Source organism: Chiloscyllium plagiosum, unplaced genomic scaffold, assembly GCF_037043375.1.
Source record: "Chiloscyllium plagiosum isolate Xiang-an unplaced genomic scaffold, Cpla_swu_hap1 HiC_scaffold_41, whole genome shotgun sequence".
Lineage (NCBI taxonomy): Eukaryota > Metazoa > Chordata > Chondrichthyes > Orectolobiformes > Hemiscylliidae > Chiloscyllium > Chiloscyllium plagiosum.
The window spans coordinates 5,588,995-5,610,784 of record NW_028270179.1 but is presented as its reverse complement, the minus strand read 5'-3'; the positions used below and the strand labels follow the sequence as shown (position 1 = coordinate 5,610,784).

General features: G+C 43.6%; 1 protein-coding gene across 1 annotated transcript in view; it reads right to left on the bottom strand.

The window, feature by feature from the left end:
- LOC148138134 (uncharacterized) overlaps positions 1-21,790 on the bottom strand; it is a 47,769-nt gene that overhangs the window by 13,998 nt on the left and 11,981 nt on the right. The window contains exon 2 of the mRNA XM_087981823.1: positions 4,085-4,192. Coding sequence (XP_087837949.1) covers positions 4,085-4,192 — 108 coding nt within the window. The remainder of the gene's footprint in view (positions 1-4,084; positions 4,193-21,790) is intronic.

Below are 21,790 nucleotides of genomic sequence, written 5' to 3'. Positions count from 1 at the left end.
GCACTATGTTTCCCATTCAGAAATCACATTGCAGAATAATCAACAAATACCTTCCAAATTCGCATTCTCCACTCTGATTTAGGTAATTAGTTAAAATAACGTTATCGGAGAAAGTGTCGAAAATGTGGTGCTGGGAATGCACAGCCTGTCAGGGAGCATCCAAGTAGCAGTAGAATCGACATTTCGAGCAGAAGCTCTCGTCAGCAATCAGGGGATAGGCCAATGGGTTGAGAGATCAATGGGAGGGTTTGGACGGTAGGGAAGTTAGCCGAGAATGCGATAGGTAGATGGAGGTGAGGGATTATGGTGATTGGTCGGAAAGGAGGGTGGAAGGGATTTGTGGGAACGAAGATGGACAGTTTGGACAATTCCAGAGGGTGGTGTCGAGTCGGAATGTTGGCTCTGGAAGAAGTTGGAACAAGAGGGGTGGTGGCGAATGAAGAAACTGAAGAAACCTGCATTGATCCCATGTGGTTGCAAAGATGAAAGGCGGAAGATGCGGCATTATTCATCCAGTTGTTGGGTGACTAGATGTTGGATGTGGAAACGGCTCAGGATGTGCATGCATTTGGCGGATTGGGAAGGGGAGTTAAAGTATTTGGCCACAGGGCGATGGGGACTTTGTGCGTGTGTCTCGGAGATGATCTCCGAAACGTTCTGCAAGTAAGTGCCCTAGCTCCTTTAATTGGAGGAGTGCACAGTGAGAGCAACAGACACAGTAGAAGATGTGTGTGGAAGTGAAGTTAAATTACTTTCGGTTATGGAAGGACCCTTTGGGACTTGGACAGTGGTGAGTCGGCGGAGGTTTTGTATGTCGTACGTTGGCAAGGGATGATGCTGGGAGTGGATTGTAGGTTGCTGTGGGCTGTGGACCGAACAAGGGAGTCCGGAGCAAATGGTGTCTGCGGAACGCAAGTAGGGTTGGACGGGAAATATATCTCTGGTGGCATGGTCTGTTTGTAGATGGTATAAATAGCCGAGGATGATGCGTTGTATCTGGTGGTTGGTGGGGTAGAAGGTGAGGAGCTGGGGGGGGGGGGGGGGGGTGCGGTCTGTGCTTGCTGTGATTGGGTGGGTGCACTTCAAGGGCATATGTGCAGAAAAAGAGATGTGCTGAAGGCTGTCGTCGACCAAGTGAGACGGGAAATTACTTTCTGTGTTAAGTCTGGCGCCAGAAACGGAAATAGAGAGGTACAGAAAAGAGGGAGGTGAGCGAAATGGTCCAGGTGAATTTGTGGTCAGGGTATAAAGTCTTATTAAAATTTATGTACTGTTCAAACACCTCGTTGTAGCACGAGATGGCGCTGATACAATCATCAATATAGCGGGGGAAATGTTTGGGAATGGTGCCGGTGCAGCTGCGAAGATGCACTGTTCCCCATACTCGAGGAAGAGGCAGGCACTGCTGGGAACAATACTGTTGTCTATCGCTACTCACCAAACCAGTTGACAAAGCGGGCACAGAGGCAGGTTGGTGCACTAATCTCCACAACTCTGAAGACTGGCATCAACTCAGGGACGCATTTTCCTGCTGCCCACTTAACCACACGCTCACCCTCCAACACCAAACTATCATCATCTAGACCGCCCACAAACTCATCACCTCGGGGATCTCCCATCCACAGCCTCAAACCTCAGCCGGCAACATCGCATTGCCCGGTTCTATCTACGACCTAAAATTCACAAACCTGACTGCCCTGGTTGACCTAATGTCTCACACATCTCCTTCCACAAAGAAGGTGCTAATCCATACCTCGGCACTCTCCTGTCCAGCTTGGTCTAGGTTCTCCCAGCATATGTTCGGGCTGTCACCCAATCCATCCACCTCGTCCATGACATTCATTTATCTGGCTCCCAAGCCTCATCTTCACCATGGATATGTAGACCCCCTTCATATTCTTCTGCCATAAATAAGGCCTGCAAGCCCTCAATTTCGTCCTCATCCGATGACCCAAATGGTACAGTTCCACTGACACGATCGTCCGATTTGCTGAACTGGACCTCACCCTCAACAAAACCTTCTTCCAATCATCTCACTTCCTGCAGTGAAAAGAGTTAATCCTGGCCACCTGCATGGGTCCCAATCTCCACCATTTTCACCGCTTCATCAAGAATGTATCGGCGACATCTCCCGCTCCCGAGAGCAGCATGAACAATTCATTAGCCTCACCAATACCTTCTACCCTGACCTCAAATACACCGAGACCATCTCGGGCACCTCCCTCCACTTCCTGTCCGTCTTCTTTTCCGGTGACAGACCCAACACTGATATCGAATTGAATCCCACTGCCTCCCACAGCTACCTGCACAGCACCTCCTCCCACCTTGGCATCTGTGAAAGCTCGATCCATTCAGTACCATTTATCTGCCGCATCTAAGCCACCAAAGAAATTCCCAGATGGCCTCCATCTTCAAGGTCTGCAAATTCCTCTCCACCGAGTCGAAAACTCTCTCCAGTGCATCTCCTCCATTTCGCTCACCTCTTCCCTTAAACCCTAACCCTTCAATTGCAACAAGGTCAGAATTCCCCGCTCCTCAACTTGCACCACACCAACCTCTAGGTACAACTTAACACCCTCAGTCATGTCTGCCACTTGGGATATATTTCTCTTTCCACTGCTATCTGCCTTTCGCAGCAACCACTGTGACTCCCTCGTTAGGTCCACGGCCTCCACCACCACATTATCCACTCCTGGCCCCTTTCCTTCACATCACTGAATGACAGAACTTGCAGAGACACCTTCAAACTCACCTCCATCCATGTTCCAAAACGATCATTTCGCATTTGCACAGAGATTTAGCGTTGCTTCTGCACACGTCATCTACTGTTGTCATTGCTTTTGGTGTGATCTCCTCGAAATTGGGTGACTGGAAGGCTACTTGTGGAACGTTTCTGAGATCATCTATCGGTAACATGGAGTAAATAATCCAACGACCTGTGGCAGAACACTTTACCTCCCCGTCTTAACAGTCAAGAACATGCGAGTTTGGATCTCCTCCACTGCCAGACTCTCGTCTCGCGACGCCTGGAGGAAGAAGACATTATCTTCCGCCCATGGGATCCTCCGAATGCACCGGATCAATGTACATTTCACCACGTTCTTTACTTCCTTCCCACCCCACTCCCCACCCTATTCCACAGCCAACCTTCAAAATCAGCTCCGCCCTCATGAACTGTCCTAACTCTCCATTTTTCTTCACCTCTCCGCTCCGCCCTCTTTTCCAAACAATCTCCATCATTGCCAAACTCAATTTAAAAATCGCATTCTCAGTTATCTTTCCCTGCAAATCCCATTTATCCCTCAGGCCCCTTGTCCCACCCCCTTATTGCTGATGATGGTCTGATGCTCTAAACGTCATCTCTCCTCCTCCTGGGATGCTGCCACTCCACTGTGCTTTTCCAGCACCACCCTTTTCGACATGGGGCGTATTTTGCGAGTGTGTGCGGGTGCGACTGTCAGAATATATGCGTGTTTGTCATAGATTGTGGTGTGAATGTGTGTGTGTATCTGTATGTCTGTGTGTGTCTGTGTATGTGTGTATGTGTGCACGTCTGTAATAGATACAGCGAGAAAGTGAGAGTGAATGTTTATGTGCATTTGGGAAAGAATCTGAAAGATTGTATGTGAGTGATAGTGGGTGTATGCATTTTGGTAAAAGTGAGATTCTGTGAGAGATTGTGTGTATTTGTGTCTCTATCCTGCTATGCTCTCATCTTATATTAAATACAATGGATCTACAGACGCAGAATTTTGGACACATTATTCATGGTCTATCAAACAAATATCGCCAACCTACTGCAGACGACTGCAGGTGACCTTCCTCATTTGTTCATAGATAAATAGATCCATATGCACGAGAATAAGAAGCAACGAATCAATCCAACTCGTCTCCAGGAGTCACTATGTCGACATCGTAAGGTAGACTGGACTAATATAGCTTTACAGTTCACCATATATACCAAGGGGAGTAAGGAGGAATCAACAATCGATCTACAAGCAAACGTCGATCAGGAATCGTTTCAGGACCTTGAGTGAAGAGTACAACACGGTTTAGAAAAATGATAAGGACGCTTAGCACTTACGGGGGACACTGATGACAGCAAGTAGTGGGTAGTATATCCTCTCAAAATCCTGAAATATACCTTGGATGTAAAAGGCTCCATTAACCCATGATAAATGGATGCCGTATCCTTCAAGAAAATATGGATAGAAATCATTGAAATTCATGACGCTTTCCCGTCAGTTGGTGGAGGATTATTCTGTGCAGTTAAGCCACGAATCCTTATATGGAGCAGAGAGAGAAGTCCCTGAGAGACATTACTCATCGATGTGGGGCTGCTATCAACACGTCAACACGTGAGTTTGTTAATAGGATTTTTTATTCCACTTACAGTCAAAGCTAAAAATCCAGATGGCTTTTTTTTTGTGAAACTCAGTTGATTTCAGTCACACTTAAAAATCCAGACCTCTTTTTTGTGAAACCCAAAGCGCTTGTTAATCTAAACTCAGAAAATTACACAGTATATGTGTCGCTCTTTTAGCCGGCTGAACCGAGAGCAAGACAGTTGGTCTGTTGGAATACAATGTAATTTAAAATAAATATTTTTTTTTACGCTGTGTATTGAAATGGGGAGAAAATGATCATTCTTACACAACAAGGATGGTTCAAAGGATTTCTGCACGTTTGTTAATTAAGTCACTTCACGCTCAATGCTGACTTCATCGGTGAGAAATACACCCAAATCCAATGCCTCGAAAACCAAGTTCTGGAGCTGCAGCTGGAACTGGATGAACGTCGGGTCTTTCAGAAGGCAGAGACAGTTAATTTGAGGAGTTACAGTGAGGTAGTTATTCTACAGCCACATGAAGAAGGTGAATAGATTACCGTCAGGGGTAGGGAAAGGGACCTTTAGGCAGTGCAGGGATTTTTTGTGGTGGTACGCCTCAGCAACAAGTGTCCCGTTTTGGATAATGTTGGGGGAAAGACGCAACAGGGGTAGGTAATGGGGAATAGATCGCTGGTGGAGAGCCTGTCCCTGCTGCTCAGAGGGGAAGGGGAAGAGGAGCAGAGATTTAGTCATTGGAGAGTCCATAGTCAGGAGGACAGAAAGCAGCTTTTGTGGGAACTAGAGTGACTCACGATTGGTTTGTTTTCTCCCAGGTGCCAAGGTTTGTGATGTTTCTGATCATGTTATCGTTATCCTTGACGGGTAATAGAAGCAGACCCAAGTCGTTGTCTAGGTTGTCACCAACGGAAGAGTTAGGAAGATAGGTAAGGACCTAAGGCAAAATATTTATTGGGAAAGCTATAGCTCAAGTTCGTTAGATGGGTCAGTGTTTGTCCAATGTGTGCAGGAGGGTTTCCTGACACAATATGTAGATAGGCCAACAAGAGGTGAGGCCATACTGGATTTGGTTCTGGGTAATGAACCAGGCCAGGTGTTAGAATTAGAGGTAGGTGAGCACTTTGGGGACAGTGACCAAAATTCGGTGACCTTTACTCTAGTGATGGAGAGGGATAAGTGTGCACTACAGGGCAAGAGTTATAGATGGGGGCAGGGAAATTATGATGCTGTGAGGCATGACTTAGGATGTGTGGCCTGGAAAAGTAAGCTTCAAGGCAAGGGTGTAATTGATATGTGGAGCTTGTTCAAGGAGCAACTATTGAGTGTCCTTGATAAGTATGTGCCCGTCAGGCAGGGAGGAAAGGGTCGTGTGAGGGAGCCGTGGTTTAATAAGGAATTGGAATCCCTTGTTAAATGGAAGAGGGCGGCCTATGTAAAGATGAGGAGTGAAGGTTCAATTGGGGCGATTGAGAGTTATAAGGTAGCCAGGAAGGACCTGAAGAGAGAGCTAAGAGCAGCAAGGAAGGGGCATGAAAGGTCCTTAGTTGGTAGGATAAGGGAAAACCCTAAGCCTTTCTATAGGTATGTCAGGAATAAAAGAATGACTAAGGTAGGAATAGGTCCAGTCAAGGATAGTAGTGGGAAGTTGCGTGTGGAGGCTGAAGAGATTGGGGAGACACTGAATGAATACTTTTCGTCAGTATTCAATCAGGAACAGGACATTGTTGTCAATGTGAGTACTGAGTCACTATTAAGTAGAATGGATGGCTTTGAGGTATGTAGAGAAGAGGTGTTGGAAATTCTGGAAAGGGTGAAAATAGATAAGTCCCGTGGGCCTGATGGCATTTATCCTAGGATTCTCTGGGAAGCAAGGGAGGAGATTGCAGAGCCATTGGCCTTGATTCTTATGTCCTCGTTGTCTACAGGAGTAGTGCCAGAAGATTGGAGGCTAGCAAATGTGGTTCCCTTGTTCAAGAAGGGGAGTAGGGATAACCCTCGTAACTATAGGTCGGTGAGTCTCACTTCTGTTGTGGGCAAAATCTTAGAGAGAATTGTAAGGGATAGGATTTATGAACATCTGGATAGGAATAATGTGATCAAGGATAGTCAGCATGGTTTTGTGAAGGGCAGGTCGTGCCTCACAAACCTTATTGAATTATTTGAGAAGGTGACTAAGGAGGTGGACGAGGGGAAAGCAGTAGATGTGGTGTATATGGATTTTAGTAAGGCGTTTGATAAGGTTCCCCATGGTAGACTACTGCAAACAATGCGGAGGTATGGCATTGAGGGTGAGTTGGAGGTTTGGATTACGAGTTGGCTGGCTGGAAGAAGACAGAGGGTAGTAGTTGATGGCAAAGGTTCATCTTGGAGTGCCGTCACTAGCGGTGTTCCGCAAGGATCTGTTTTGGGACCATTGCTGTTTGTCATTTTTATAAATGACCTGGAGGAGGGGTTCGAAAGTTGGGTGAGCAAGTTTGTGGATGATACGAAAGTCGGAAGAGTTGTAGACAGTGAGGAAAGATGTGGCAGGTTACAGCGGGATATAGATAAGCTGCAGAACTGGGCAGAAAGGTGGCAAATGGAGTTCAATGTAGCTAAGTGGGAGGTGATTCACTTTGGTAAGAGTAATAAAAAGATGGGGTACTGGGCTAACGGTCGGATACTTGGTAGTGTGGATGAGCAGAGGGCTCTTGGTGTCCATGTACACAAATCTTTGAAAATTGCCACCCAGGTAAATAGTGCGGTGAAGAAGGCATATGGCGTACTGGCTTTTATTGGTAGAGGAATTGAGTTCCGATGTACTGAGGTTATATTGCAGTTGTATAAGACTCTGGTGCGGCCACATCTGGAGTATTGTGTGCAGTTTTGGTCGCCATACTATAGGAAGGATGTGGAGGCACTGGAACGGGTGCAGAGGAGGTTTACCAGGATGTTGCCTGGTATGGTAGAAAGATCGAATGAGGAGAGGCTGAGGCACTTGGGGTTGTTTTCATTGGAGAAAAGAAGGTTTTGGGGTGACGTGATAGAGGTGTATCAGATGATTAGGGGTTTAGATAGGGTCGACAGTGAGAATCTTTTTCCTCGTATGGAGTCAGCTATTACAAGGGGGCATAGCTTTAAATTAAGGGGGGGGGGGATAGGTACAGGACAGATGTTAGGGGTAGGTTCTTTACTCAGCGAGTCGTGAGTTCATGGAATGCCCTGCCATTAGCAGTGGTGGACTCTCCCTCATTATGGGCATTTAAGCGGGCATTGGATAGGCATATGGAGGATAGTGGGCTAGTGTAGGTTAGGTGGGCTTGGATCGGCGCAACATCGAGGGCCGAAGGGCCTGTACTGCGCTGTATTCTTCTATGTTCTATGTTCTAAAAGTTCAGGGAGCTAGGTTGTAAGCTGAGAGATGGAACAAACAGAGTTATTATCTCTAGTTTGTTGCCCGTGGCACATGTTAGCGAAGCAAGGACTGGGAGAGAATGGATTTGAACACGTGGCTGCAGGAATGGTTCAGCTGGAAGAGTTTTGTATTCTTGGATAATTGGAGCTCTTTCTGGGAATGGTCGATTTTCTACAAACAGGATGGTCTCATCTGAACTAGAGTGGTATCAATATGCTGGGTGAGAAAATTGCTTCTGCTCCCTGGGGGCTGGCGGGGGGAATATAATCCAATGCAAAAGTCGGATGGGAACTTCAATTGTTGTTGCAGCAGACAGGAGGTTGAGGGTAGTGAGGTCTGGGATAGATTTACAAGGTTGTGAGAGGTTACAGGCAACCCGCAAGTTGGTTTGAAACGTGTGTAATTCAATGGCAGGAGCATTCATAAGTCCATAAGACATAGGGATGAAAGTAAGGTTATTCGACCCATTCAGTACACTACACCATTCAGACATGGCTGATGGGCATTTCAACGCCAGTTACCCGCACTCTCGCCAATCCCTTAATTCCTTGCAAGATTAAGAATATATCAAATTCTACCCTGAAGACATTTAATATCCGGGTCTCCACTGTGCTCCGTGGAAATGAATTTCACAGGTCCGCCACTCTCTGGCTGACGAAATGTCTCTTCATCTCCGTTTTAAATTGAAGCTCTTTAATCCTCAGGCTGTGCCCACTGTGCCTAGTATTCCCGCCTGACAAACAAATTACCAGCTTCCACCCTTTCTAAACCATGCATTATTTTGTAGGTTTCTATTAGATCACGCCTCAACATTCTAAACTCCAATGAATACATTCCCAGGATCCTCAGACATCATCATATGTACGGCCTGCCATTCACGGATCATCCGTGTGAAACTCTGCTGGACATGCTCCAGTGCCAGTCCCTCCTTCCTGAGGTGTGGGCCCAAAACTGGATGCACAATTCTAAATGTGTCCTAACCAGAGCTTTATAAATTCTTAGTAGCACATCCCTCCTTATACAGTCCAACTCTCTTCAGATGAATGACAACATTACATTTGCTTTCTTAATCACGGACTCAACCTGCAAGTCAACCTTTAGAGAAACCAAGAGTAGCACTCCCAGATCGATTTGTACTTTGGCTTTCCGAATTTTCTTACCGATTAGAAAATAATCCGTCCCTGAATTCTTTTTTTTTAACCGATGTGCAAAACCTCACTCTTGCTCCGGAATAAGGTGGGTGACCTTACAGCATGGGTTGGTCCCTGAACTTTCAATCTGGTGATCATTTCAGAAACATGATTCGAGGAGGGGCAGGAATAATTGTTTTAGACTCCGGGATTTAGAAGTGTCAGAAAGAACAGAGATGTGTGGCATTTTTAATCAGGGAAAGCACGGCAGCAGCTGAGAGATCGGTTGGGGACTCAATGACTGAAATAATTTGGGATGACATTAGAAACAAGAAAGGAGAGGTCATTTGTTGGCAGGGTTCTCTCGGCCTCCGAATTGCTCCAGCGATATAGAAAGGATATCAAAGACCATTCTCAACAGGAGCGAGAGTAATATGTTGTCACGGTGGATAGTGGGCTAGAGAGTTAGAAGTTAGCCAGAACAGATCTAAAGAGAGAAGAGCAAGAAGTACTAGAAGGGGACAAAAGAGGCTGTTGGCGGATAGGATCAAGGAAAGCCACAAGGCATCCACAAGTATATCAGGAATAAAAGAATGACGAGGGTAAGGTTCAGGCCAATCGAAGACAATAGTGGAAATTTGACTGGGGAATCTGAGGAATAAGGGAAGCATGTTATAAATACTTTTCTCAGTATTCACATTGTAAAAGGGCAATGTTATTGAGAATACGGAGTTACAGGCTACAATATTGTATGGGACTGAGGTTGACAAAAATGGGTTTTTCGCAATTTGAAAATAAGTAAGCCCCTGTGTTGAATGTGATTTATCCACAGATTCTCTTGCAAACCAGGGATGAGACTGCAGAGACGTTGGCTTCTATACTTATGTCATGATTGTAGACAGGATTAGTGCCAGAAGGCTGGAGGTTGGTAAATGTCATTCTCTTGTTTAAGAAGGGGACTCGGGACAACCTTGGTAATATATGCCAGTGAGCATTACTTCCGTTAAGGGTAAGATGTTGGAAAAGGTTATTAGCGATAGAATTTATAACCATCTGGAAATGAACAGTTTGATTAGGTCTCGTCAACACTGTTCTGTAAAGAGTGGGTCGTGCTTTATTAACATTACTCAGTGCTTAGAAAAGGTGACAAAACAGGTGGATGCAGGTACAGCGTTGCTATGGTTTAAATGGACTTTAGTAAGGCGTTTAATAAGGTTCCACACGATAGAATGTTTCAAAAAATACGGCGGTTCGGGATGGAAGGTGTTTGAGCGGTTTGAATCAGAAATTGGCTCTTTGAAAGTAGACGAATTGATTGATGAAAAAGTTTCATCTCGGACTTCAGTTACCAGTGGTGTGCCACCACTGCTGTTTGTCATTTCTTTAAAGTGATTTGGATGTGGGTTTGAAAGTTAGGGTTAATAAATTTGCGGATGACACAAAGTTAGGCAGAGTTTCCAATAATGCTGAAGGATGTTGTGGATAACAGACGGTCATACATAAGTTGCAGTGCTGGGCTGAGAAATGGCAAATAGAGTTTAATGCAGAAAGTTGTGAGGTAGTTCCCTTCAGAAGGAATGAGAGGAATGCAGGACGGTCTACAGAGAGATCTCGGTGTCCTAGAACATGAATCCCTGGAAGTTACCTCCATGGTTGATAGGGTTTTGGAGAATCCAAATGGTGTGTTGGCGTTTATTGGTCGACGGATTGAGTTTAGGAGCCACGTGGTCATGCTTCAGCTGTATAAGGCAATGGGAAAGCCGCTCTTGGAATATTGTGTTCAGTTCTCGTCACTGCATTAAAGGAAAAATGTGGAAGCTTTGGAATAGGGTTCAGAGGAGAATTAGTAGGAAGCTGCCTGGTATGGAAGAAATTTCTTTCGAGGAAAGACTGGGGAAACTGAGGCTGTTTCATTGGATAGAAGAAGATTTTGACGTGACTGATTCAAGACTTAATCGAGATAATCTGATTGTTAGATAGAATGGATAGTGAGTGCCATTTTACTCTCATAGTGAAGGCTAACATGAGGAGACATTTTTTTCGATTGAGAGTTGATACATTTAGGACAGTTATTCCGGGTATTTTCTTAACTCAGAGAGTAGTAGGAGCGTGGAGCGGCCTGCCTGCAACATTGGTCGACTCGCCGAAATTGAATGCATTTAAATGGACTTTGGACAGACATTTGGATAATACTGGAATTCAGTAGGTTAACTGGGCATCAAATTAATTTCACGGGTCGGCCCAACATTGAGTGTGTAAGGGCCTGGATTGTGCTGTAAATTTCGACATTCAATGTTCTGTTTTCATTATCATCACTGTTCATACAGTGTCTCAACAAGCGGGAGGCGGGGAGGGGGGCGAGTGACAGAGGAGCCTCAGCTCGTGGTAATGTGAAATAAGCAAACCTTTGTCAAGTGAGCAGATATAAAGATCTATAGGACAGGAACAGGCTAATGCACCCCTACGCTCTGCACCGTTAATCTATCAAATTAACATTTTGCATCTCATTTCACCGAACTCGGCCCTTAACCGTGCATGACTTGGCATTACACGTGCTAATATAAATACCTCTTTCATTTTACGAAGGGTTTCACCTTGTGCAACATGCCAGCTAGTGATTTCCATATTGAAGCCACTCTCTGTCTGAAAAAATGCCTCAATTCTCCTCGAAAACGCCTGATCCTGACCTTAAATCTTTGCCACCTGTTCATATTTCCTTCCCTGAAGGAATTATATTTCTTCTTGCCCACCCTGTCAGGGTCACTGCTAACTTTGTATATCTCAATCACATCACCTCTCTGTCTGTTCTCCTGTCATGAAAGCAACCCCAGTTTGTGTAATCTCTCTTCATAACAGAACCTTTTTTGCTAAATTCCCACTTCGCCCTCCAAATCATCATTTCACCCTTTGTAGTGGAATGACGTTATTCTGTGATGTGGATTCCGGAACATACGCTATGCTCTAGTTGTAGCAGAACCAACGTTGATTGCAATTCCAGGATGCAAACGCTCTGTTTTGATTCACAAATGAATGTCCACCATATGCCTTCTTAAACATTTTATCCACGAATCCTGACATACTATAGAACAGGTGGCACGTTGGCTCATTAGTTAGCACTGCTGCATGTATCATCAGGGACCTGGGCTTGATTTAAAATCTCAGGCTACGGTCTGTGTGGAGTTTGCACGTAATCCCTGTTTATACGTGGGTTTCTGCCTGGTGGCTCTGAGTCCATCCACAGTCAAAAGATGTGTGCATTATGATGAATTGCTCATAGTTTTAAAGGATGTGTAGTTTATGTGCGGTCTTCAGGGAAATGAAGGATTACCGGAGTAAGCAGTTGGTCTGGTTTGGATGCTCTTTGTAGGGTTGGTGTGGGTTTGTTGGGCTGAATAATCTGTTTCCAGACTGTCGAGTTCCATGGTGGACAAACAATTTAATGTTCCTCTGCTAATCTGTGCTAGTCAGATATTGATTGTTCACCATGCATTCTATATTCTAGTTTGTCCTGAAAAAGCACATCACCTGACATATCTCCAGGTTGAGTTCCAATCTGCGCCTTCCTGCAAGCTACGATTATGCTCCTCACTGTTTGTCGCCACAAAATTTTATTTATCTGTGAAATTATTGATCACGGTATTTGATTGCCTGCCAACAACGATGTGTTTGGCTCTTACGTCGATACATAGCTTGGGGATAGGGCTGTTGGACCGAAAACATCACAAGTCTACAAGTTCCAAACATTTCTGTAGTTGGTGCATGTATAAAACACGAAGATAGACAGTTCGTTCCCCCTCACCATTTGCTATAAGGCTTTTCTAGTTGTGCACGAGGCACTATGTATCTTCTGCAATTAATTAAAAGAAACCGAAAAATGAAGGTCAAAAAACAATACAATAAGGAACAAGATGATTTAGGGTGTAGGTTTGATCGCCGAGCTGTAGGTTTGATATCCAGATGTTTCATTACCTGGCTAGGTAACATCATCAGTGGCGACCTCCAAGTGAAGCGAAGCTGTTGTCTCCTGCTTTCTATTTATATTTTTCTCCTGGATGGGGTTCCTGGGGTTTGTGATGTTGTCATTTCCTGTTCGTTTTCTCAGGGGTTGATCGATGGCCTCTAGATCTATGTGTTTGTTTATGGCGTTATGGTTGGAGTGCCAGGCCTCTAGGAATTCTCTGGCATGTCTTTGCTAAGCCTGTTCCAGGTTAGATGTGTTGTCCCAGTCAAAATGGTGGCTTTTTTCATCCGTGTGTTGGGCTACGAGGGAGAGTGGGTCATCTCCTTTTGTCGCTAGCTGGTGTTGGTGTATCCTGGGGTTAACTTACTTCCTGTTTGTCCTACGTAGGATCGCCTATACAGAGGAGAACCACCAAAACAACGTATTCAAGAAGAACAGATACTCAAAAAATACAGTGCGCAAATTCCTCAAGAACAAACCAGGATAAGCAGACCAAACACATCCAGACGTCTATACTCAAGATGATCTTTCCAGTAATGCTTGCGGAGCGGGGTCAGTTGATTACTTTTCGATCCTGCTCTCCGCCTCTGAAATCAATAGTTTTAACCGTGCCTATATGTGTGTGGTGCGGGCAATTTATCAGTGACTTAGTGTTTTCATTGTTCGAATTATTTATTGACGGTTCATGACTGATTACCTGTGTCGAGAGGCTCTCCTTCTAAATCTTTTCTCTCCATATAGAGGCACGAATACCTTTTAAATGTTCTTAATGTACTCGCATCAAATACTTCCTCTGGCAGATCATTCCATATGTGTACCACCCTCTGAGCAAAATCGCTGCCCCTCATGTTCCCTTTTATTATTTTCCTCGAACCTTAACCTGATGCCCTATATTCCTTGATTCCATAATCCTGGGAAAAAGACTGAGTGCATCCATACTCATTATCTTATACACTTCTTTGAGTTCCTCTCTTATTCTCCGAAACTCTAAGCACAGGAGTCCATGTGTTTCCAAACTTTGCCTATAACGCAGACGGCTGAGTCCTGGAGACATCCTTGTATATTTCATTTGCACTCTTTCCAGTCTTTCCTTTAACAATTTGGCCGAAATTTAACACTATACACCAAGTGCAGCCTCACCAAAGTCGTGTACAACTGCAATCTAACTTCGCAACGTCTATACTCAAAGGCTTAAACGATGAAGTTGCCAAAAACTTTCTTCACTGTCCTGTCTACCTGTGACTCCACTTGCAGAGAACTGTACACCTGATCTACAAGGTCCCTCTGTTCCACTACACTCTGAACGGCCCTAGAATTTACCATGAAAGTCCTACCTTGATTTGAGTTTGCAAAATGCAAGACCTCACACTTATCTATTTTACACTCCAATTTGTCTTTCCTCGGCACACTTCCCAAGCAGGCATGTTTCTGCTGCAAATTTTGATAACCTTGTCAATGTGAAGGATTGCTTATATTTTAGCATCATCTACAAAATTACTAATCATGCCTTGTATATTATCATTCAAATCATTGACATAAGTAACAAATAGGAATGAGCCGAGTCACAGGCCTCCCGTCCAACAAGCATCCTTCCCCTCTTAAACGCTTCTTCCGACCATGAAGCTAAAATGCACTGAGTTTGCTACATCACCCTGGATCTATGTAATCTTACTTTCCAGAGCAGCCTCCCATGTGGAAACTTATCAAAGGCCTTTACTTGCAAACAAGCTGTTCCAAATAAACTCTACAATTCCTGATATACTTCCATCAAAATTCGCCTTGCTCCAATCCAGTACTGTATTAAAGTTAATAGACCTCTGGCCACTGGTTTAATCCTGCTCTGCCGCTATCATCTCCGTCACCAGTTTTGCCCAATTTCACAAGAGTAGGTCGAGTTTTGATGATGAGGTGAAGATAAATTATTTTATTCTAGAATGAGCAGGCTCAGACTAAAAATTATGGCCGCAGTGTTCAGAATTGATATTAAAAAAATAAATCTACACACAACCGGTGGGTGGTAGATATTTCAAAATGTCTTCCACAAAAGGCATTCTATCTTGAATTAGTTGTTGATTTTAAATCTAAGAGAGATACATTTTTGCTAATCCAAAAGTAAGCAGGCGTTAGTGCTGTGCAATAAGGGAACTCAATGTTGAATGCTGAAGACTGCAGGGAACTTCAAGTCGAAGGCTGCTTGTAGATTCACCACCAGACACACTCTAGAAAATAAGTTTTGACAGGTCATAGGCGACAATGTGATGTGCGGCTGAAAAGCTGTCGTGGTAGATGGGGGCGTATTGGTATTTAACAATGGAGTTCTGCAATATGTGTTGTTGTCTCCAATGATTTGACAAACGCCGTGAGGAAAGCTCGATTGATTTTCCCTCAAGAGCGGCTTTTACTGCGGTTTTTAAACCGTAATTTGGAAAAAAAATGGAATTTGAATAACAGTTACCCTGTGCCTCCCACAAGGAAAGGTGTTCAAATTGTATAAGAGAGATTGCACAACCGCACGCCCTGACTAACAAAACAACCATCTCCGTAAACCTTGTGGACTGGGGTGACTGGAGTCTCTACAGTCTTTTTTTAACTCCATGTGCAAGACCGACTTTTATTCATGTCTCCGCGGCATAGAGGCATGTGGCAAATAAACAAATCTTTCAGCCCATTATGTCTGCGCTGTCAGGAAACAAAGCATCTAAATGTTCGCGTCCCATACCTCACCATTCGCTGATCGCGTTTAAATTAAACCTTCTATGACTTGGCATAACAATTACCTGCCTAAAACATTTTGAACTGTCCTGAGGGTTTCTGCTTCCACCGGCTTGTCTCATAGAATCACAGAGTCAGACAGTACAAAAAAGGTCCTTGTCTCACTGAGTCGACATCAACTAAAAGAAACACCGACTATCAATCTATTCTCGTCACACTTTGCCTCACGAGGTTAATGGCTTCTAATGCTATGACATTTCAAGTGTAGCTTAGAGCACCTTTAAAGATTGAGTTATCCAGCCTCAACTACCCTCACAGGCAGTTGAAAGAGATATCCTCATACCTTCTCGAAACCTCTCATGCCTTTCACCATAATATGATGGCCCCGTGCTTTCACACTGCAGCTGAGCGGAAGAGGATTCTTTTATTCAGCTTATTCACGCCTGTCAAAATCGTCCACACATGTGTCTGATCCAATTTGAACCTTCACTGCTCCAAATTATTCAACGAAACTATCCATCCTCTCTTCATAGCTAACCTGCTCCATCCCGGGTAACATCCTGCTGAATCTTCGTTTCACCATCTCTCCAGTGGAATCAAATCTAACCTACACTTTGGAGACGAGAAATATGCACAGTCTCCAGCACTGCCCCAGATAAGGTTCTGCAAATCCCCATACGAAGCGGAAATTGAAAGTGACTATTCTTATAGATGTAAGAAGCTGCAAATCCTGGGTAGAGCACTACAACTCTTGCCTACAAACCCCTTCCCAAAACCTGTGCCACCAACGATGAGACATTATTCAGGACTGTGAAGGAATAGTCTCCATAAGCCTAATTGTGTGCTCATCTAACATCAATTAAGAAATTTGACAGGTCAGCAACACGCCAGTCCCTGACACATAATACTGACCACTATCCCCCTCGCTCAGTCCATCAGCCACGATGCAGTATTACACCTGTGTGTACCATCTACCAGGCACACTACAGAAATTGCACAGTCTCCTAAGACAGCATCATCCAATCCCAAGACCACTACAATCACGAAGGACAGCATCTTTGCAGATGTTTTCAGAGAGGACAACTTCCTGGTAGATCTCTCCAGTTGTAAGTCAAACCATGCTGAGACAAGATCGCCTGGTAAAGGCAGCTGTTACTTCTGACTTCTTAGCCACCTCATCTGTCTGCCCTGCCTTCTTGAAGGAACTATGCACATGCACTATCCTGATCCTCTGTGCTTGATAAATAATGGAAAGAAGACGTGTCAGATCGGGGGAAATCTCGTCAAGTTAGAGACAAAAGATTCTCAGCATCATGAAGGTAGTGGTGGAATTTGTGTATGACTGGAATGCAGTGGCGTACCACAGGAATACACACTGGCCTCCTTCCTTGTTTGCGATGACATGTGAAGAATGTCGACGAAAACCTGAGGGATGACAAGTAAGTTTTCCAGATGGCGCCAAATCTGCCAAGTGGTTGACAGTATGCCAGCGGTCTAATGCTTTAGAAGAACGTTAGTGGATTGGGCAGACCAGTTGCAGATGGAAATTGATTCTGTTGAACTTGAGTTTTTCAAGACTGAGCGAGATAAGGGAGTACTCAGTGAAACGTTGGACGCTAGGCAGCTCCAACTGTCCTTGCACTTTGGGACCATAAGATTACTGAAGGTGGGAGATCAGATTCATCGGGTAATGGAGATGAGATATGGGAAACTTGCTTCATCATGCGGATTATCCACTCGGGGAGGCGGTGCCATAGGTGTACGAACGCTGCCCTCCTCGTCCAGACACATAACTAACGTTCTGGGGACCCTAGTTCAAATACTGCTCTCTGAAAATAGAAGTTGATTTTTTTTAAATCGGAAAAAAAGAGTTGATGATAACGAACCATCCATTATCGCTTACTGAATAACGAACATTTGGTTCACAACTGACTTTTTGCGGAAGGGAACTGCCGTCCTTACTTGGAAAGATGTACATGTGACGCCAGGTACATAGAAATATTCTTGACTTTTACGTGCATTTTCTGTCCTCGACGTGCGCAATAAATGCTGGCTTATCCAGCGATGCCCACATCTTGTGAATGACTGAAACAATATAATATGGAATGGTTGTTTAGTATGTTTGCAAATGACAGTAAAATTGCGATAAAGTGAACAGTTAACAAGGTTAGCTCAGAATCCAAACGGGACATGGACCAAATAGGGAAGTGGGAAGGAATATATGATTAATTTACAAAATTGATTGTATTGAGATTAAGTGAGATAAAAGCAAAGTGCTGTATTTGGAGAAGGTAAAAGAGGGCAAGATATCAAAATGTAATCGTCCTGTTGAAGGGCTTATGTCCGAAACGTCGATACTCCTGTTCCTCGGATGCTGCATGACCTGCTGTGCTTTTCCAAAACCACACTCTCGAACCCTGGAAAATCGTCATAAGACTCCAGACCCACAGCAATGCCTTTGACTCTTCTCAGCACTGTGGTAATTAGGGATGTTCAATAAACATTAGCTTGTCCTCCAATTTTCATGGCTTGTAATTGGGTTCAAAGAAAACATACTTTGACTGCAGTCCTAAGCTGAAAACACCGTAAAGGACTCGAACAATACATGCAAATACTTTCCACTCGTTGGTCACCCTCCAAGGCACGAGTATGAAATTGCAGATACTTTCATTCTTCTCGAGTTAAATGAGTGTTCCTCCATATAAACGGCACCAAAGACATATCACAGCTCAATTGTAACAGCGGCAGGACTTAGGGTGAGGGAAAGTGGGTCCGGGAAACGCTGCTGAGTCAATGTCGAAAAGAGTAGCACTAAAATGGCAGGAGGTCAGGCAGCTTCCGAGGTGCCGGAGAGTCGACGTTTCGGGCATAAGCCCTTCATAAGGAATATAGAGGGAATAAGAAGGGCGTTTAGAGATAAATAAGAGGATGGGGCAGGGACTGGGGAGAAGGTTGGATCATTAAACTTATCTGACCTTGCATGCCCACGTCCACAGACTATTCTGAACATTGTCCTTCAGAATGTGATCCTCGTCCTCTCTCGTGAATTCATTAATGTTGATCTGGAAAACAACAATTTGACAAAAGGATCTTGGATAATTTAAATTCACAGAGCAATCACACCCTTCCTACCCCCACACCCCAAGTCCACACATGTGCATTGGAGTCATATTTGTTTATGAAGACAAAAGGATAGAATTTCGCAACATCAGTCTGTTCTTGATATCTCAAGTTTTCTAAAGAACTACATAAGCTCAGAACTGATCTTTTTAATCTACATCCTTGGCACCACAGTCGCATTCCATGTGATTCTTTGGATCCGTCGGAGACAATTTTGAATCATTTCGAAAAACATCCCCTTCAATAATTTGCCATTGCAGGCGTCGTTAACGGGAATAAACTGGCTCAGAATTGATGGACTATCTTCTAGCTATATCATTTTTCCTGCTTTTAACATCATTCATGACGTCGCTATTTTATGGCAACAATTAAATTTCACTCTATACATTGTATTCTTACTGTAAAGCACACGTGATAATAAAATCTAAATCAAAATGCACGCAGGCAAGCGATGTAAATACGTGTCCAGTCATCAACTGCATCCATTCACACCACTAACTCGGTGGCTGACATCCACCCTCTGCTGCCTCGTTAACGACTGATCTAATTTGCAATCATGTTATGTGTACAAATTGCATCGAGATATTCTGTTTTATTCTTCCATATAAAGATGTTGTTTTATCGTAAATGCCAAAATACTCCAACTAGACTTTTAATGGATGGAAATATCTTTGGATATCCCTACAAAAACAAACATGCATTTCCTCCACTGCGACTGTCCCTTTAAGCCAGACAATTAAACAACTACACTTTGAAATAAACACGCCTTTCTCTGAAAATATCAACTATTTGGTGCGGCATGTTGTTGCAGCGTTTCCAACTGCTGCCTCCCGGCACCGGGGGCCTGTGTTCGATTCCAGGCTCGGTGACTCTCTGTGTGGATTTTGCAGATTCTCTCTGTGGTTGCATTGGTAAACTCCTGGTGCTCGAGTTTCCTTTCACAATATAGTGATGCGAAGGTTAGATGTATTGACGTTGCTAAATTACACATAATATTCTGGGATGTGTAGGTAAGGTGAACATTCTTCAGTCAGAAAAGTAGAGTAACAGCGTAGGGGGGCGAGGTTACTCCTTAGAAGGTTGGTTTGGACCTGTTGTGCAGAATAGCCTGTTGCCAACCTGTCGGAATTCTATTCTATTCTATTTCTGATCCTGTCATCAACATTTAGAATTAACTCAATTTGAGATATTTTACCACCATTTAATTGTTCCAATTATATATTGAAATTAATAATATACACACAAGCGAGGAGGTACCAGTTAAACAGAGTTTTGAAGTATTTCTCAACCAAAGTTAGGCAGCTCCAAGACAATATATTTTACAGATTCAGTCCAAACTAACAAAGACACCATTTCCACAGAATAACCTGAACTCCAGCTTCTAAATCAGAAAGTCGTGTTAAATTTACATACGTTGATATTTGACTGAGAGGAAATTTGGATCAAAGTCTGGAGCAAAATGTAGAGCATTCATTTATATCACAGTGAATAAGTAGATGTACTGGAGATTTGCATCAACAATGTGACCATCTCATCGATTTCATTTTAAAGAAAGAACATATATTTGTTTGCTAGATTTAGGATGCATTTAATTATGTTCAAAATAAGTTTTACTGCAGGATGAAATAAGTTAAGTTTCAGAGTGACATCAATGTAGTCACAGCGTGAAAAGGAGGGACAAAGTAAAATAGGATTGGAAGTATTGACAAGTAGGATTAAAGATGGTCTGACACATACTTTAGGATGGATTTGAAATAAGGCAAATATCTAAAAATTGCGCCAATGTTCTATCGAGCTTCAGTCACTGGATTTTCGCAGGAGACATGCTGTGTGTTATAAATAGGGCAGAAACTCAGCTGGACTCTCCATATTAACAAAGTCCCTCCAAAATAGATATTATGGTCGTGATTCTGTGGTGAGGAAGTCACCTCCTGACTTACCAAAGCATGTTCACCATTCACAAGGCTCCAGTCAGCAGTGCTGCGAATGTGGTGGTGTAAAAACACAGCAGGTCAGGCAGCATCCAAGAAGGAGGAGAATCCACGTTTCGGGGATAAGCCCTTCATCATGTGCCCACATCTTTGAGTCTCCTGCTCCTTGGATGTCTGACGTGCTGTGCTTTTTTGGTACCACCCTCTCGAATCTGATCTCTATCATCTGTAGTTCTCACTTATTCCTAAATTCAGCAGGACGTTGGTTTATTGTCGAATTTTACCAGATATCCTTCAACAGCACCTTAAAAATTTTAAACCAATTCCACCCACAAACTCAAGGGCACTAGCTACATGGGGTCAAATTACAGCACGCGGACTGCAGCGGTTCAAAAAGGTGTTCAACACCATTATCTCAAGTGTAACTTGAGTTTGCTACAAATTCTAGCCAACCAGTGAATTCACATTTCACGAGTGAATAACTAACAAGTGTGCGATAGACAGAGAGGCAGGAGAGAATATCAATTTGCAAAGAAGTTTGAATCTATTAAAGAGACACTGATATGGATACACTGAAGAAAGAGAAAGGAGCCAGGAATCTGAAATCGGGGGAAATCTGAAACAAGAAAAGAAAAAGCATGAAAATGTGGAAGGGATTTGACCGGTTGGTGTGATTGTCTGAGAGAAGGAATGAATGACTGAGAGGAATGCCGGTACTTAGGCAAGGTTTGTCAGTAGCCTGGAGCTAACATAGTGTCCCATCGTTGTACATCGTGCTGAGACAGGAGCTGTAAACGAACATGACGACAGTAAATAAAGAGAAAGCTCTGCGCAGCCATTTTTTTGACTCACAACTGCAAAATTGTCCATGGTATTTTTTTATTTGATGACCGCTGTTGAGAAAAGCAGGAAACATTGAATCTGATAATGTCATCACGCATTGTCTGATCCGTCAAAAATAAATGTTTGATGAAGGAGATTAAAAAAGACTAAAAACCAATATATCGTGAAATACAACTACAATCTGCAGGTATGGAAACATAAAATGAGCGATACAGAGTAAGGAATAATGAGGTGATTTAGGAATGACAGCAATAAGAAATTAATGAGCGATTGATTAAATGAAAAATAAGTTCCTGGTTTTTCCGTGGGAAAAGAAAGTGTTTCTGTCTGTGTGCTCTCAGAAAATAAAAC